Below are 18,140 nucleotides of genomic sequence, written 5' to 3'. Positions count from 1 at the left end.
AGCCTGCGCCAAAGTCAATACTGCATCTGTGCGTGCTGATTTTTACTGTTTCTAACCCAGCCCTGTTCCTTCTGATGATTATTCAGTGGTTTGTCGTCTTATTGAAATAAGATGACACTTATCCTGTGGAAGACCTGAGTTCGGACTGCCATGCCAAGCCGTCTGCAGTACACATATACTACTCTTGTGCCACTCTGCAGTACAGTATCAGCCTCTTCACTGTCCTGAAAAGCAAACAATATCCATCAAAGCACCAGATTAGGCTCGCTTTTCTTTCCTGGGTAATACATATTCACTGACTACAAATCTCTGCAAGAAAAGCAACGCTTGCATACCCTCCAGGTTCCATGAATATTAGTTTTTGTTGTTCTTCTTAATATTCATGAAGAGGCTGCTTGCTTTCCAAATGTCTGTCATCTATCTGGGGAAAAACAAAGGATCCTACAGTTCAAGTGACCAATCAGCAATGCAAAGTGACTGGCCAAAGTGAACTATGGTCTGAAAAAAAGCTTGGAGGATTAATTGGAGTAAATTAAGTAACATTTGGAAATAATAAGTGAACTTGTAAAAATCACAGAACTAGAAAAAACTCTCTTGTTACTTAATCTGTTTTGAGTGGATAATCAAATTTCCTGTATTTCCCTGAGAATTCAGCTCTTAGTGCTGTGCCCGGTCCAGACCACGTCTGACCTACGCTGCGGTGGGTGGGCAGGGCTGTTGCCCCACATGCTCTGCATGCAGGCATCTTCCATCGCGCTCTGGAGCACACCTGCACACTGACAGTAAAATAAAAAGTGAGATTGCACCTCAGAGCATGGTGTGGCATATTTGAGAGAGGTTAGCTATGATCTGAAGAAGAGAAAGGGTCCGTTAAAGCCTGGGCTTTACTCTGCTGGGAGCGAAGCACAGCAGCACACCTCTATGGTCTTCCCATGGTAGCAGAAGTAAGTTGCTTGCACCATGATGACTCTCACTGAATGCAAGACCTCCCATAGGTGACAATATCTTTCAAAACAGCTGTAGCTGTATTAGCCATAGAGTTGTTCTGGCTGCAACTGGTGAAGTTGTCTCCCCAGCTTTATCAAGAGACTCACAGAGCAGTATACGAAACCGTGGCTGTAGGATGCCAGGACCGGGCAGAACAAGTTTTGAGGAGAAACGCTGAGTTCTTAAAATAGCCCATGAAACTTGCTTGGAGGTAAACCTAAAAGGAAATACATCTACTGGAACACATCGCTGTTCAGCACGCTCATACATCATGTGCTTTGTAGCAGCCTTTAGAGAGAGGTGGTTCATGCTCCTGGCTCTCGTATGCTCCGCATGTAAACAGAGTAATTTCTTCCTTTCCCGAGACACCCCTCACGCGCATGGCTACAGTGTGGGAGAAGAGGGTTGTTATAGTTACTGGCTATGACTTACCCCTGCCATTGTCATGGTATTTTCAGTAAATGACACTTAAACAGCAGTCTAGCAAAGGTTTGCAGAATAATGGCTGCCTGCGTTTGCTTAATAACAGGACACAAGCATCTCTGCCACCCAGTCTCAGCATCCATTTCTCCCTGTCCCCTCCACAGTGAATGAGACCTTGATTCTCTTACATGAGGAACACAACAAAGGTCACTTCTTACATTTGAAAGGTTTTTTTACTCCTCTCCCTGGAAAGGTCATCATCAAGAGGAAAAGCAGAGCTCTTCCCCTCAGGTAGCTCTCAAGAGACTGGTGTGGAGCACCCAGGACACATCACCTTTTAGAGACTGGGCTGGTGAGCGAAACTGCTCTGCAGGTCCAGTCTGTAAGGGGCTGTGGATTCCTACCTTGTTTGGGGTGTTTTGCTGATTAGATACAGTCACTGCAACTCCACAAGAGGCTGGCACAATGCCAGGTTTGTTCAGGCAAACTGAACCTTGTGTACGTTTAATGAATAGATTATACTAAACCTCATCTATAAAAAGTGTTGTGACACTATCTTGCAAATTTCTCAGACAGACAGAAACCATTCCATGAAGTGTGAATTTATGTTACCACTCAACCAAAAAAGCAGGTTTTCTATATGTTTTAGAACATAGGAGTAGCTGACTAGGTTAAAGCTGTGCTAATCTGATTGATCAGGTGCTTTTTGTGAAAGCAATTAGGTATGGGATTCCCAAAGGACCTTCTGAGAAAGGATCCAGCAAAGATAATTACTGAATGTATGTTGATACTGCGGTGGAATTAGCATCAGGAACTTGTGTTCAGAAAACCCTCCTACATTAGCTTTGTGATTTGACAGGCTAACCAACTTTATCCCAACTTTGCTTAACTGAGCACTTCTTTCCATTTACTATTATATCACTATGCATGAAATAAATGTTAATTACCATCACTGCATGAACAGGCAGTGAAACTGCTGAAATGGAAGTCCAGTCCTGCAGCCTTCTACTGCCAAACACTTACTGCAGCCTGCAGAGGAGCCTGAACCACAGCCAGGGAAGTTAATCCTAGTGTGTACGTTGGATGCTGCATCAAGCCAGTCCTAGTCTAAAATGTACTGATGAAATCTGGTTCTGTAACAAACCTTGTAAATAAAGCTGAAACTGGCACCACATCTCTTCTCCCACACGCACATTCTCCTTCAAGTTGTAAACTTTGCAGCAGATACAAACCTAGCTACAGAAAGATAGCTGCAGACTGACGTAGAGATAAAGAAAAATGAAACAGACCTACTATGAAATGTATCACTGAACTACAAACGTTGGAGCTGAATTTCAGCAGCAATAAATCAACCTCATCTCTAGCTATCTCTGTCCAGTTAAGCCAGCAAGGCTGTGAATTTGAGTGGACACAAGTTTTGGTATTCAAGAGATCTTTCAGAAATCCACGTGAATCCCACCACTTGCTTTCCATGACATCTCAGGATAAACCTGTCATTAACCTGCAATAAATACTGGCAGTTCCTCATGCTACTGAAAAAACTTTTCTTCTATTCTACTTTCTGTCCTGTTGGCCTACAGGATGGTCAAACTTTCTAGAAGACCAAGAGAAAAACGGCTCTTTCTCCATGTATGGTCTGTATTTTGCTACTCAGATTTTATCAGACTAAAACCCTGTAATAACAGTTCAATTTTTAGGTCTGATAGAAGAGATTCTTCAGCTCTCTAGTACTTAAACCACAGGTTAGAATCACATTGCTACAGTATTCAGAATGCTGCTCTCTTGAATAATGTCAGGGTTGGTCCTTATTGTTTGCTTTGGCTACATAAAATTACTGTTGAAAAATGATGTACTAAGGGGCCTATCCATTGAAAACATTTTCTTCTATGATTGACTAGTATTAATCATTTTGTTCTTTCACACAGTGAGGGATGTGTTCAAGTAGACTTCAAAACAAGGCGTGATATATAAGGATTATCCAAGTTTTGCATGTTCCTTTCTAAGCAGTGAACATGCAGAAATTGTCAGTGGTCAGTAAGGTACACAAACCATTCTCGTTAGGGCAGTATACTTGCAAATGAAAAGAAGCAAAAAAGAAAAAAAAAAGTTAGGGCCAGTGTGATATGCGACACTTGAAGCGACAGGACTCGGACTTTGTGATTTTTCCAAAGATCCTTACGTAGCTTTCCGATGGCTTTGTAGCTACAAGTCATAGTTGTTCATTGCTCAGAGATATAGCAGCTTAGCTCATGCTGTAGCATTAGGCACTGCCTCAACACTTCTGACCCTAGGGCTCTCTGGAGACGGAGAGCAAGATGGTACACCTGTACTATGGCTAAGTACTGAAACCTAGCAGACTGCTTGCTTGCTTACAGAAATTTATAAGCTTGTGTGTTTTCAAGATTTACTTATGAAAAGCAATTCTGCTTAGTGTCAGTACAACAGCAAGGCAACAGTTTATAATTATAGATTGTAACATAATTTCAAACAGCCCCAAATTCTTTTACAAAGTGTGCATCTATAAATCAACCTGTAAATCAGTGTGTTCACAAACACTGTAATGCTGAAAAGAACACTGAGTGAAATTGAAAACGCTGAGTGTTTACATCAGGCAGAACACGTTTGCTCAGGCTGGAAAATTATCATCCAAACAGGACTGCCCACAGCTACGCTGGGCATTTAAAGCCGTGGTCCTACATTAAGGACATTGTTTTATGACTCCTGCCCAGCACCTCTGTGTGCAGTACCAATTTCCTAACACAGGATAATAGCTTAAAACTGACCTGGAACACTTGACTAACCTGTTTTTCACCACTGGGCTTCCTGTAATTCAGCAGCAGCTCCACAGCTCCCACCACCTCTTTCCGTATTGCGTACAGCAGAGCGTCTCCCACGTACACACTGTGGTTCAAAAGCAACTCCATGATCTCCAGATTTTCATTCTCTATGGCTATTAAAAGGGCACTGCGACCAAGAGGATCCATACAGTTAATGTTGATGTTGTAGTAGATCTCTGCCTCTTGCAAGGCATGTTTCACGCTGGCATAGTCCCCCTTCTCCACAGCGCTGAGGTAGGCCTTCTCTTCCACCGAGAGCTCTGCCTCCGCTCGGACGATCTGTAGTGGGATCCGGTCTCTGTACGGTGAATAGTTTACCTTTTTGTAGTATAGCTGGGCCATTGTTCATAGTGACCAGGCACCCTGCGGGGGAAGAAGCAGCATGTGTAAGTGACAGAACAGACAAACAACTCCTATCTGTTCCTCACAGGGGACGAATTTCCAAAGGTCCATCGCGGTAAAAGCTTCCGATCCCTCTTTAAGCTGTTTTGTTCTTAACACAGTGACTGTAACACCCCCTGAGCAACCCCACATTGAAAGGCTACCTGAAAAAATAAAGGTTAGGCTACTGCTCAGAAGAGGTACACAGAATGACAGACAGTCAGGATATTTTTAAATCTCCTTCAAACAGTATGCCATTGATTTCTTCTATCTGGACAGAAGCATGGTCTTGTTTATGGATAATCTATCACATGTGCAAATAGGTGGATTTCTCATTTTTTGCTTTATTTCCCACTCAGTGTTTTTTTCACTTCCCTCCTCCTTCACTGCTGAGCCACGTCCTCAGCATCTCTGAACTGTCACTGATAGGAGCTGCTGATTTTCACCCTCCTATTTACAGTAATAAGATTTATTTTTATTATTTTTGCCGCTTCTTCTCTGCTTCCATCTCTTAAAACAGGTTTTATTTTTCCCTAAGGTTTAGTCTTTGACTAGGTCACTGTTTTATTTTTAAAGCTTTCATGGTTTAAAATGTATTTTCTCACTCTCCTCGTTTATAAATAGGAGCTGAAGACAGGCTGATGTAGGAAGCCACCACCCTTGCTCTCCAGAGGCAGAGATGTTGTTTATGGTCTAGGAAAAGGAGAAGTAAATCCTGCCCTGGAACACACGTAGCAAACTGATTGAATTACTGTTCCTTCCCACGGCTCTAAGAGCGTAGCAGGTGACCGAAGTCGTAGGAAACATGGGCTGGACAGGAATTCACACATAAGGAGCTGTGCTTATCTACCTCCGTTTAGCATCAATAAACCACATCTGGTCAGGACCAGGGGACACCAGCAGCTGTAACTATTGGATGGCTTATTCTGTCTCCTTGCCCAAAGCTCAGTGGTTTCCTGCGGCAAATGAGCCAGAGTTTTGTTCCTTTTTAGTGCCCTACCCAGGGGAAAGAGGAGTTTTTGATAAAGAGATAATGAGGATCTTGTGGTTGAGGTGCTGAACTGGGAGTGAGACACCACGGGTTCTGTTTTTACCGTCCCGCTGCATGCCATAAGGCAATCCTGTTCAGCAACACCGATTTTCATTTTGCCTTCAGCTCCAGAGTAACTGGCCCGGTGCGGCGGGAGTGGGTGGATCTGAGCTCCAGCCCAGCTGACACTGCAAAACAGTGGGTGGTTTTAGCACACTGCAAAGTTACATCTGTGAATTTCCTGGGGAGCCAGAGATCTCTAACAGCAAGTTTGGCATCTCAAAAAATGTGCTCTCTTAGTTTCTTACAAATACGAGAGAAGTTTTTGTTTGTTACATTTCCAGATATGCTGCATAGATGTTTCAACCTGAAGACACGCACAACGGCATTAGAGGCAGAAGGACTTACGAACTGAACAGAAACCATCGTAAATGTATTGGCTTCTTTTCTATGGAAATATTATGCCACTAAAACTTTTAGAACTAAGGAACAATCTCAAGTGACTTAGGGGCTTTAAGTCTCAATAATCTACATTAACCAACTACTCTGATTTTCACAAGGAATAAAGATCACAAGTCATTTCTCAAATTTTGTTTATGAAAATGTTATCCCTGCAGGGTCCAGCCAGTTCCCACTGAAATAATGATGAGACACAAAAGGACACAGAACAGGTCTGAGAACAAGTAAGGACCAAAGAGATCTTTGGGAAAGATCACCAGCTGGTGGGACTGTGTGGGACTGGTGGCAGAGGCCAGTAGCCACCGTGCGGAGGTCTCCAGGGGGGGAATCTGTTGGCTCCAAAAAACCTGAGGGATGCTGGAGACAAGTGCAGCTGCTAAAGTGGAACTGGATATTTTTCACTGCTCTTCAGTTTAATCTAATGTTTTGTAGATGGTGAGTAACATTTGCAATGAGTTATAACAAATGTCACCTTATGAAACATCATGCCAGAATTGGATCTCTTTCCTTTCCAACAATTTTTTAGAAAGAAAAGAAAGCTTCAGATTATCTTAATTTCTCAGTGAGATCTCATCTCTCAATACAACCCCAGTCCAAGAAAGTGTTTTATTAATACTTGAAGCACATAAGAAGCTGCAATGAAACCAGACAGGAAAGACTCACAAAATGAATTATTTGCCCTGGATTCTTCTCGTGCCATCATCTGCATAGCCTAACAAACACACGCTGCTGACTGGGTTTGGAAATGGTGGCATGCAGTATCAAAACAAATCTATGTCTGCTTGGATTACATGGAGGATTTCAGCAAAACCTTCAGCTGTTGAGCTGCCCCTCAGCCTGAGATCCAGCACTATTACTGACTTTCCAAAACTGATGTCTTTCTCTTCCAAAACTGGCTAACAGAGCATCAGTCGAACGTGTGGACGGAACGAATGAGCTGAAGGATCACTGCTCTCTGGCTGTCACTTCCCAATAGCACCAGTCTCCTGGAGGCAGCATCTCTTGGTGAAACGAACAGCCAATGCTGGTAGACCCTAGACCGCGTCTTTGTCCCAGAGCAGTACTGTCTCCTGCTTAACAGTTAAAAAATGACAAAAATATTGATGAAATCCAGGTAGAAAAAGGGGTAGGCAATTCATGGGTGCCTAGAAAGAAGAAACGATTAAGTACTTGAAAGGTAACAAAAATAGAAACACAGTCACATTAAAATTTTGGAAACTGTGCAGAGAGACTAGAAACGCACATTTTCCATATGAATTATCTTCACAGAGAGGCATTTTCTACTACTTGAGTTAATATCTGGGGCAAGGAAGATTTTTTTCTAGTCTGCGCCTGATTGCAGATGCATTGACAATATCCAATGACTGGCTATTGCACTGGTGATACCTGCAGCACAAACAGGTGTAGAAAAACTAAGAGAACCACGTAACAACCTACACAAGATAAAGGAAAGAAGACTTACCACTCAATTTGGACTCTATCACCTCTCTCCAGCTGGGTCACCCTTCTCCCTGCACCATCAGTCCAAACCTTCAAGCCATTTCAGCCTGACACCACTTCTGTGTCGCCTGGCATAGAAATGAGAGCTTTAGCCCCTGAAAAGCTGCCATACCTGGCAGAAACAGCTTGTCTGGTTTGGGGAAGGAAGGCTTCCAGCCACATTACTTTGTCTAATAACACAAAATGGTTGTTTTTTTTTTTTTTTCTATCCCTGCAAATAGTTCTCTGCCTCTTCCAACACTGAGTTCAGACATATCATCAGGGCCACATTTTTTCACTCTAAAGAGTGAAATGGCATCACAGCTGCCACAAGTGGGTTTCTCGGGATCTCCCACAGCCTGCTTTTGGACTGGACTCTTGGGATGGATGTGTTACAATCACATGGGAAGGGCATTACTTCATTCGAGGGCTGAAAAAAATTACTTTTGCTGAAAGCTAAGAAGTGGCTTTATACATGTCACTATCTGTAAGAAATCTACAGTCAGCACTCTCTACAGATGCTGCACTGTCCTCAGCACCCCGGCGTGTCTCCCACCCTCGGTCACAACTGATATATCTCGCCCAGGTGAACCAGAGATCACTTCAGCCCTAAGGGCAAAGAGACAACAGAAAGAACGAAAATTAGCTTTCCTTTCTAATGTTTCTTGTTGGAGAGGAGCATCATGAAAATTGCACAAGGTTTAGAGTGATGTGTGGTAGCACAGGAAAAGACAAGGGGCTCAGCCTAAGCGACACGTAAGAAGCAGCGAGGAGAGGGGCAAGGAGAAAGAAGAGCAGGGGAGCATCACTTAATAGCAGCCATTACTTAGAGATGTGGTTAATGAAGATAGACAGGCAAAGGTGAGTCAGCACCACTGCCTTTTGCCACTAAAGATTTAATGAGTTTTCACTACAAATATTTTAGGATCTGTTAGCAGTTGAACCATCCCCCCCTTTACAGACACAACCCACTCCCACATGCTGCTGGCTCAAGGGAGTAATGAAATGGGATGAGTATAACCGAAACGGTGGGAGCCAGTGCTGGTGTACATCTGTGTAGTTACCAGGCCCATTATGAAATAGAACCTTCCTGGCTTGTATTTGCTTGTATCATCATTTGACTTTTCGTGATGCTGATCAAGAAGTAGAAAAGCTCCATTGCTCCTGATTGCTGAGATCCCTGGGTAAAGGAAGCAGCAGAGACTTGTAGGGGCATTGAATTTAGGTATTGGAGCTCATCGCTCCCAGCTGAGCTGAGCATCTGACTACCTGAGGAACAAATCAAATACTGGATCTTGAACATGAGATTAATAAAGAGCTACCTTTCGCGCTTGATGGGACTCAGTGCAAGCAGCCAACTCACATCACACGTTAGAGCAGACAACAAAACACCCCATCTGCCAAGTTGCAAATAGAGCGGCTGGTTGTTCCCTCCTACTGGAGGTTCACACTGACACATGTTGGCAAAACTGTGTGTGTGGCTTTAAATGTCACTACATCTTCTCTCTTGGAGCTGCAGAAGGTTTATGTGCCGGAAAGCCTGCCTGTATTTTCTAGTTGTGTCAGCCCAATAAAAGAACTGATCTCTTGCAACAGATCTTACTTCACTGCTTCACTCCATCCTTCTCTCCAAGGCTATTTTTTTCTTTTTAGTATTTCACAGAAAGTATTTTCCTCATTTTGCTTTTCTAATCTGGACTTCAGGTCTGGAAATCACAGACCATAACTGCTAAAACAGCCTGACTCTTTCATCATGCTCAGAAGCTGTGTGCTCAGTCATATTGATCTTCTTTAAAAAGGTTTTAAACCTGAGTTATGAAATTGTCCAGAAGGGCCACTTAGGTAAATAATATTACATGTAGTGAATGGACCAATTGAATTTGTGATTGGATCCTTCTTTTAAGTGTTCTAGATCTTATTTACTAACAATGCCTGACTGAGCTTATACCTCCCACAGTCTGAGGAAAAAAACCTGACTTTGTAACACTCTGCAATTCCTTTTCATCTGCAAAGATATCCTCTTGTTCCAGAAAACTGCTTTTTTGATGGAGCTCAGTGGGAACCAGATTGCAGACCTAAGTCTCACTCATGATTTCTTGGCATCACACTCACCACCTTTTTGGTCAGAAGCAGAAATTTTACCTGATGCTTTTAAATGCAGAAAGAGCCACTCTGGAATAAATATACAGCCTCAGAAGTGTTTTAAAATTATAAAAACGCAATGATCTTCTGGTGTACATGACTGTGTAAATCCCCTTTAGCAAAAGCCCCACGATCTTAGGAAGTTTATATTCAGCTGATAAGTTATATAAAATATATCATTTGCCTGGAATAAGTGCTTTCCAAAACTTGCAGGGCTGCAGTACAACATGAAAATGAGAAACCGACAGCTAATAAAATTGAAGATGAGTAATTGAGTTTCACTGCCCAAGATGAGTGAAAGGGAGAGCACTAATAGAGTGTGTGATAAAAATGCAAGGCTGCAGTCGTTCATGATTCACATTGGAGGATATGTCCTTAGCAGATGCAGAGAAAAATTCTTCTTTGAACGTTTTTCACTCATCATCACTTCAGGTGTAGTTAAGAATACATAGTCACGGGGGTACTGCACGTAACCTTCTAATTCGAGAAATGTTTGTGAAAGAAGACAGCCTCAAACTTCAGATTATAAATCTACAGAAGCCAAAAGAAAATTCTTTGCCAGTAATTCAAAATGCCATAATTTCCCCCAAGTACTAGCTGCAATTCTTAACTTCCTGGGAAGGGTGACAATTATCAAAGATATATATGTTTGATTCGGAAAGGCCAACTCTTTGGTATAATTCTCTTCCGCTGTATAATCAATTGATGAGTCATGACCGACTGCATATGGGAGAATATATATATATATGTATATATATAAAAATATCATTACAAAAGATATCATGTACGTAGTATGCTTGGAGGTACTGTTGGGCTTAAGAAAGCACCTGTTCCTCTCCAACCAATCAGTGGTCCTAACTAAAACTTAGGAATCAAACTCAGTTCTCAGTCTCCTGGCTTTGGGGTGCTCAATCATGTCAGTCCAGGACATCTACAAGGCTGCCTAATGCTGGAGGATGGAAATCTTGGCACAGCTGAACTCTCTGCTAGATGAATAAGTTTTCTCTGCCGGACACAGCCCTACTGAGAGCCAGGATGACTCTGTACCACAAACTTGCCCAGGAGGTAAGGAGCAATGCAAAATTTACCACTTCCCATTCCATGTGCAAAGCACTTGGTTTGACCTTGGCCTTCACAAGCAGAGGAGCACAGCTACACACATATTTCAAAGGAAAAATAGCAAACCATGACACTACACCACATATGCTTAAACCCACGGGGAGAGCTAAAAGCCAGCGTGTAACCGATGTGAACCTCCCATGTGAGCTCTCCCATGATCTAGTGGTGACTGGAGCAGAAGAGCCTAAAGAGAAGAACGCAGTGAAACTGTCCTTGGTGTCAGGCTGAGCTCTACAGGCCTGAAACATCCCATGGGTTTTGCAGGGACTTTCGTAGATGCAAGGCTTCACCTCACCGTATCTCTGCAGAATCAAAGTCAGCTAGCTGGTAGCCAAGGCTGGTATTTGGGATGGAAAAGGAAGATTTAATTTTGAAGGGATGGAAAGTTCCATTATAACTATACTCGTCTGAAGATATAAGGAAGCAAAGTTTGCAGGAAAATACTTTTGCATTTGTTATAGCTAACTGCTGTAGCTGCAAACAAAACTGCCAAGTTTGCCAGCACGCAAGCCCTTTTTCACATCTAGATTGGCCTGACCACAGAGAAGAACTCACATCGTAACCCTAACCATTTAAAAAGATGAGGCGTTTGATACCCCTTGCTTTCCTCTTCAAGCCAACTATGAACTTTTTTTCTGTTCTTGCTAGGTTTCTCTATGAAACCCACTGCTTGAGCACTTGAATCAACATTGGGGACAGGAGCAGACCATTGCTTCACAGGACCAGAATGTTCTCAGAAGACTTTTTTCTGTGAAGCTGCTGAGGTAAGCTACCACTGATTCACCACTAGCAATGGTCACCTGTAGCAACCCAGAAAAGTTATTCTTCTTGCTTTTGCCCCCAATGATTCTCTGTTCTCCATCTCCACTTGCTGAACTTGATGTTCTCTTCAGCAGAACTGTATTTCAAAGAGGTGTTGGCCAGACATTTAAGTTTCGTACATCTGTGACTTAAATAAGCTAGTTTTTCCTCAATGGGCAACTTCTTAAATGTGTATTGTAGTGTATTTTAGCAGTATTTAAAATAAGCAGTAACAACATTTCAGTAGATACACAGTCACTCCGTATTGTGGGCAGGCTGCTTAATTCAGACAAATGAGTAATGCCCTGGGTTTTAATAGTGCATGGGAAAACACTGCTCTGGAAGACTTTGTTTTGCCATGGAGGAGAAAGGTTTGTACTCCCCTGGCTCAGCTCAGTATATTTCTGCTCCCTACTCCTCCATCACATGTGACTCTTAAGGCCTCTTGCCTGAACAGGATGTACTGGCATCATTGAAGGGGGAAAGTGACCAAGGAAAGAGCATTAGGAAATGCCTAGTTTGTGTTATAGCCTTCATTAGCTTTCTTAGTTTCAGTCTAGTTGCACAGAAGTTGCAGCATTCCATATTAATCTGGACAAGCCCTAGATATTTGAGCTTAAACCAGAGTCCATTACAGCCGGTGAGCAAGTTGGCATGAGGCTGCTCAGCCTGATACTCTGCAAGAGCATTCAAACAGCAAGCAGTACCCTTTCTTGGGAAATGACAGCGAAAGCTAATACTCAGCTTGTCTGAATTTATCAGACAGTAAATTTGGTCCATGCACACAAATATTGTGCTTGCATTCCAGGAAAGCTGCTAATATGTTTGACTTCAGAGTGCTTTCTCTGGTCTCTGGGCAACAATAAACAGGACATCTGCTCCTTGCCTTCACGATTCACCCGCAGCCTCAGCAGCCAACAGAACTGGCCAACTGTCATCCCTGGGTTCAGGACAAGCAACATCCTTGTCTGTCTCCAGCTCTGTCATAGAATCATAGAGGCTGTCTTTGCAGGGTCTAGGTAGCCCAGATTGGGTTTCATCTGTTCTGAAAGTAACACACCAATTCCAGCATGTCTTAATGGAAAGGAGGACAGAAAAGACCTCTGGCTTAGAGCCAGTTGCAAAATTGCTGTTTGGGAGGCAGAGGGAGGGGAGAATATTGACCCATCTCTGGAATATTTCAGTATTACCTCAACAAAAATCAGCCTGGGCTACTAAAATGACTAAAATGACATCCTGGTGATGGAATGGCTGCAGCACATGCTTTTAGCTACTATTATAAAGAAGTATTTGCAGTTTGTAATTTTCCTGCTTCTTTCCACACAGTCATCACACAGGTGTGAATAAATAAAAATGTATCATTGTGAGGAGCTTAAAAAAAAAACCAAAAACAAGTCCTGGAATATACTCATAGGAGGAATCTTTGCACATGCGGACAGAACAGAAAGCTTATTTTGTCTGTCTGACGTCATTGCCCTGTTCCCTGCTCTTTTGAGATGGGCTATCTATTCATTTTCCACCATCTAGTAACAGAAAAGAGATGTCAACTGAAATGAGAAATACTGTCAAGCCCAGTTGTCTTATCTGCTAATGCAGCACTAATGTGGCATGGCACCATTATCATCTCCGTGCTCTGTGTCCACTGTTTCTGCGCCTGCTGCTTATAATCTCTAGCTGCTGTAGCTATTGAAGAAGGGATTTTTTTTTTTTTTTTGCCTGTTCCCACTCTTGCTCAACGAGTGTTGTAATCATTTCTTCAATCAACAAGATAATCTGTGAACATCTTCTCTAAGAAAGCTGATGGCAGTAGGGACTGTTAGACCGGCCTCAGCCTGGCTGCAAGTGCGAGTGAACCACCCAGCTGCAAAGGGAAAGACAAGGTTATGGCACAGTTGCTGGGATGAGGAACAGGCAGTTGCAGCAAGCTATAAACAACTACCAGTGACAGCTGTTTAGGCTCTGCTTCTCTTCTCAGTAATGGGTGGATTTATTAGGGGTTATCAGTCACCCTTTCTTAACCAGCTCTGCTGGAACCATTTTCACTGGTACTTGTGTAAAAATACAATCAAGACCCAGCACACGCAGCAGCCATCACCTGCAGCCCCCTGCGGTGACAGTCACCAGGGTTACAGTGAAGCAGTAACTCTAGCTCTGGCTCCATTTGAGTTTTGTTCCTAATTTTGTCATTCAGACTGGAGCTTCTTTGGAAGGAAGAGGGAAAAATCAAGGGCCCAGTTTTCACATAAATGTTTCCCAACTGCAAAGAAAGGCTGTTTTAGACAACACCATGTTCACCTGCAGCACCTGTTGGAGATGAAAAAGTGCAAGACCCATGAATACTGCTTCCCCGTGTTAATTTCCAAACTATGGTAAATAGCAAGGGATTAAAAACCAAATTCCCTGCAGCTACAGAACACTGGGGACAGGAACACAAGGAATATGTGCCCCAAGGACAGCGAGCACACCACCTGCATTTTGCAGTCATCTGCACAAAAGGGACCAAAAAGAGAGCTCCCCATGGGCAAGGAGCGGCTGCCCCACTCCCGTGAGGGTGCTAGTGCCTGGCAGTGATGCTTGTGTGCCTGCGCTCTGTGGAAAGGGAACAAGCTTTCAGACATCCCTCCTCTATAAAACCTTCACAGGATAAAGAAAGATTTCTTAGGCGTTTCCAGACAGAGGAAGACAATTCAGAAAAATCCAAATATTTGAAGTACTTGGAGCAGGTGACTGATTTGAATGCAGCACAACTTGGCGTGGGGGGATTACCTCTCCTCCTCTAGCATCAGCCCATGCAGGGCACAGTCCCGTCTCCTGTGGCTGCAGCTTCCCCACCATGTTGGACCCAGGCTGATTCAGGCACATCTCACCAGCAAATCCTATAGTTTGAGCCACCTGGATGGCTGTAGAGCTGAGAAGGAGAAACATTTCTGCAAGCAAAAGGTCTTGCTGAATGTACCATTTTTAAAATGATGGAGACTAAGCATTACAGATTGAAATGGTAGCGCAATCACAGTTTATCTCAGTCGTGTTTTCACACAAGTCAGGCCTGGTCCTAGCATCCTTCACTGCCACTTCTGTTGAGACGACCTCTTGACAAAATGACTGCCTTGGCTGTGCAGTAAAGCAGGGTATTTTATGGGGAGGTGGAAATACCATACAGAAAAAAAAAGAAAAGAGAAATCTTCATAGAAATAAAGTGAAACAGAGCTTGGGAGCTTCCTCTGACAATGATAATAAACAGAACAGTCTGCAGATAAAATAAAGCAGCAAAGCTGAATCTGAGTTCATTAAGATAGCTCAGGGAAGAGCCTAGAACTGCAAACTGGGGAGTTTTTGAAGACCCACAGGAAGGCTGAAGGAGACAAAAACACTTCAAAAATGGAAAAATGTTGCTCTCCAGAGAATTAAGCATGCAAATCTAAAAGACACAAAAAAATGCTACATGGACATAAAGCAGCGCAGAAGAGGAGTAACACTGTTATTCTGCTTGTAAGTAAAGAAGTGCAGAGGACATAGATATTTGCTTCTGTTAATGCCCTAATAAGGTTCCTGAACAATATCTCCAGCATGAAACTTGCCTATTCAACTACCAGATCATTCTTATAACATCAGAGATTTGGGTCACAGATTTGTAAGAGTAACCATGTTATTTCTTAATCTCTGCATACTTATATTGTGCTCTTCGGCTACCAACAATAACACCCGTCTCTTACACGGCTTTTCAGCCGCAGATCTAAAAGTACTTTTTAAAGGACAGACAGCATTCAGCCTCTCACTGCACGGACGGGAAATCTGCAGCAAAGAGAAGTGAAGTGACTTGCTTCATCCTTTCATGACAGCAGGCAATAATTGGCAAGAATTGCCCAGAAATACACATACACATGCATATATGTATAGCTTAGTATATGTAACGGATCCTTTGGTGTCTGCTGAGACAAGCACGATGCCGGAGAGATCTGGAGTCAGACTGCCTCCAGGGGAGCTGAGTCACTGATCCCCTTTTAGAGGGATGTGAAATGCTCTTCCCCTGCCCTATTGCTGCCGTCTGTATAGAGAGAACCAAGCAGGAGCTCTGCCTCTGGCCACCCCTGCTCCTCACCTCCCAGGCAGCCACTGTGGCTAACAGGAATACTGCAGTCTCTCTTCCTTGGGCTCAAGCCTGAAGTTTGCAGAGTCCTGCCCCACGATCTTGCAGTGGAAGCCTTCTGGCACCCTGTTCCAGTCCCACGGCGGTGACTTCCCTCTCCTGGGGCCCATGTCCTGATGGGAGTCAGTAGTTCTGTCCCATGAAAGCTTGCACAAGAACTAATGATAAAAAACGGAAATGTCCCACCTTACTAGGGAAACACCTTATTTTAAATATTCCACGGGGCTTCTCTGACACATGCTGAAAAATGTGCAGGACATTATCTTGGAAATCAGTCCCTGGTGTTCCTAAGGGGAACTACTCATGTGGGTGTAGGATGCTTTTTTCTTCCTCCCCAAATTCTTGTCTGCAGCATAACTTAATGTTGCTTTTTATTTTTTTTTAATTTTCTTTCTTCAAGATACTATTCTGAAATTTTCTCCCATTTTCTTTTGGATTTAATTTTGCAGTTTGCTTCCCTGTTCAGTTAAGTGTTCATTCAAGGTACCTCGGATTCCAACAGACACCTGAGGTGAGGCTTGTCAGTTTTTCTTCAGAAGAGATTTGTTTTGTATGCTCTCAGTTTTAGGCTCAGCTACAGTATAACTGCAGGGGGTTCATGTTTAAGTTGAGCTGTATTCCTCTGGCTGGAGGAGTGGGCCTATGCAAAGGAAATGCACAAATCCATAAATAAGGCTTGGCACGATTTCACTGCTCTACTTAATGCCGACATTTGCAAACTCTGTTTTCCCAAACCTCTTGCTTCCAAATCTCTGCACCTGCTAATTTGTTAATTCTGTTTTCAGTGAGTTTAGAGTTGTGTATTCTTAATTATGCTAATGAGGAATAAACTATTTAAAATATTAATGTTTTGCAAAATTTAAAAAGAAAGCAGTTAACAAATACCTTGCCCCTGGGTCTGTCTTCACTGTTGGATTCACAGACCAGTTCAGGGCATTACTTTTTCTCTCCCAGGTTCTCTTGAGTGGACGTCCTGTGCTCCCTTTCTCCCTCTTTCTCCTCCCTCTCAGGTCTCTTCTTACACACATTCATTTCCCCCTTTTTTGTCTGATCTCTGCTGAGAGAAAGATCTTGCAGGTTAATGAAAATCACCCCTGAAGTGGTAATTACCAAGGCTGTCCGTACTAGTTTTCTTTTCCTCTCTTGATATTGATCCCTTCTCCCCTCCAAGGCTCTGTAAAGGCTCTTTGCTTCTGCTCTCTTCCAGCTAGTCCTTGTAACCGGTGTCTGGAATCTGCTGGGATTTACTGGGGTGCCACAGATCTGTCCCCATCCTGTCCTTTGGCCATCTCTGGGCTATCTCTGCCAGGCAGGAGAGTTATACTTCTGGCAAAGGAATGAGGCACGAAACAATTCGTGGTCCCTGCAAGGCAGCAGCTGTGGCCTCTCCTCTCCATGCACATACAATTTTAATGTTTTCTTCTGCTCTCCCTCAGCATCGCTTTCCAGAATTGGTTTATGTTTTCCTGGCTTCTCCATAAAATGTAGGTCAGATCACGGTAGACGTACATCAAAATTGTGATTTACTGCACTTGAAAGGAATAGTGAACCTGCAAAGAAGAATGACAACTAATTGCTTAATTTACCCAAACTGACATCTACCTGCAGAATGTCTTTGTTCTTGGCTTCTTGCGGTTTCTTCCTACATGTGCATTCCTGATGCACCTTTAGCTGTGCTTTTTATGTGCCTTGTCTTTCCTGGATGTCTACGCAGAGGTGCTAAATCGCAGATATACAACACATATGATATTATTCTCACCATCTCTCTGACAAGATAGCATTGTTTCTTACAGTACAGATGGCTTACAAGATACCGATTCCGCCAATGGAGCAGCAATGCACTGTCTGTAAAGTGACTCTGAAAGGAGCTGTTTTGGCATTAAGATTGAGATTGCAAAGGCCAGGCAAACAGTATCACTCTTAGCAGCGTATCAAGGAGTTTTTTGACCGCAGGAGAGCGGTTTTCCCCAGGGTTGTGTGCTCTCCATCACTGCTCACAGTCTGCACAACTAGACTACACTAGATTACAGTCATGCCATACTTGTCACATCCTTGGGAGTCTAGCCACATTTGCTGGGGTTTATTTTCAGCCCTGAGCTTTGGGAGTTCAATAATTACATGAGATTTCAGATTTTCTTCTGGAAAAAAAAAAAGTTTCTAGCCTCTAGGGTGTGAAGTAAAGACTGTGAGTCACTAAGTGAACTTCATTGATGCAGAAACCAGACAGAAAGTGCCCCGGATTCTCTAGGTTTAAAAATCTTGTTAACTTTAAGCCAAAGTTTGCAGATCCTGAGGTATGGAGCAGAGAGGGGAGAAATGGGGCTTTGGAGTCCAC

At 43.1% G+C, this 18,140-nt stretch overlaps 1 protein-coding gene across 1 annotated transcript in view; it reads right to left on the bottom strand.

The window, feature by feature from the left end:
- Nucleotides 1-4,589, bottom strand: part of LOC104457442 (short transient receptor potential channel 5) — a 61,639-nt gene extending 57,050 nt beyond the window's left edge. Inside the window, exon 1 of the mRNA XM_010084916.1 lies at nt 4,212-4,589. Within this exon, the coding sequence (XP_010083218.1) occupies nt 4,212-4,589 (378 nt within the window). The remainder of the gene's footprint in view (nt 1-4,211) is intronic.
- Nucleotides 4,590-18,140: the final 13,551 nt, after the last annotated feature.

Source organism: Pterocles gutturalis, unplaced genomic scaffold (genome assembly GCF_000699245.1).
Source record: "Pterocles gutturalis isolate BGI_N339 unplaced genomic scaffold, ASM69924v1 scaffold18970, whole genome shotgun sequence".
In the NCBI taxonomy this organism is placed as follows: Eukaryota; Metazoa; Chordata; class Aves; order Pterocliformes; family Pteroclidae; genus Pterocles; species Pterocles gutturalis.
This window is presented reverse-complemented; position numbering and strand designations above follow the sequence as displayed.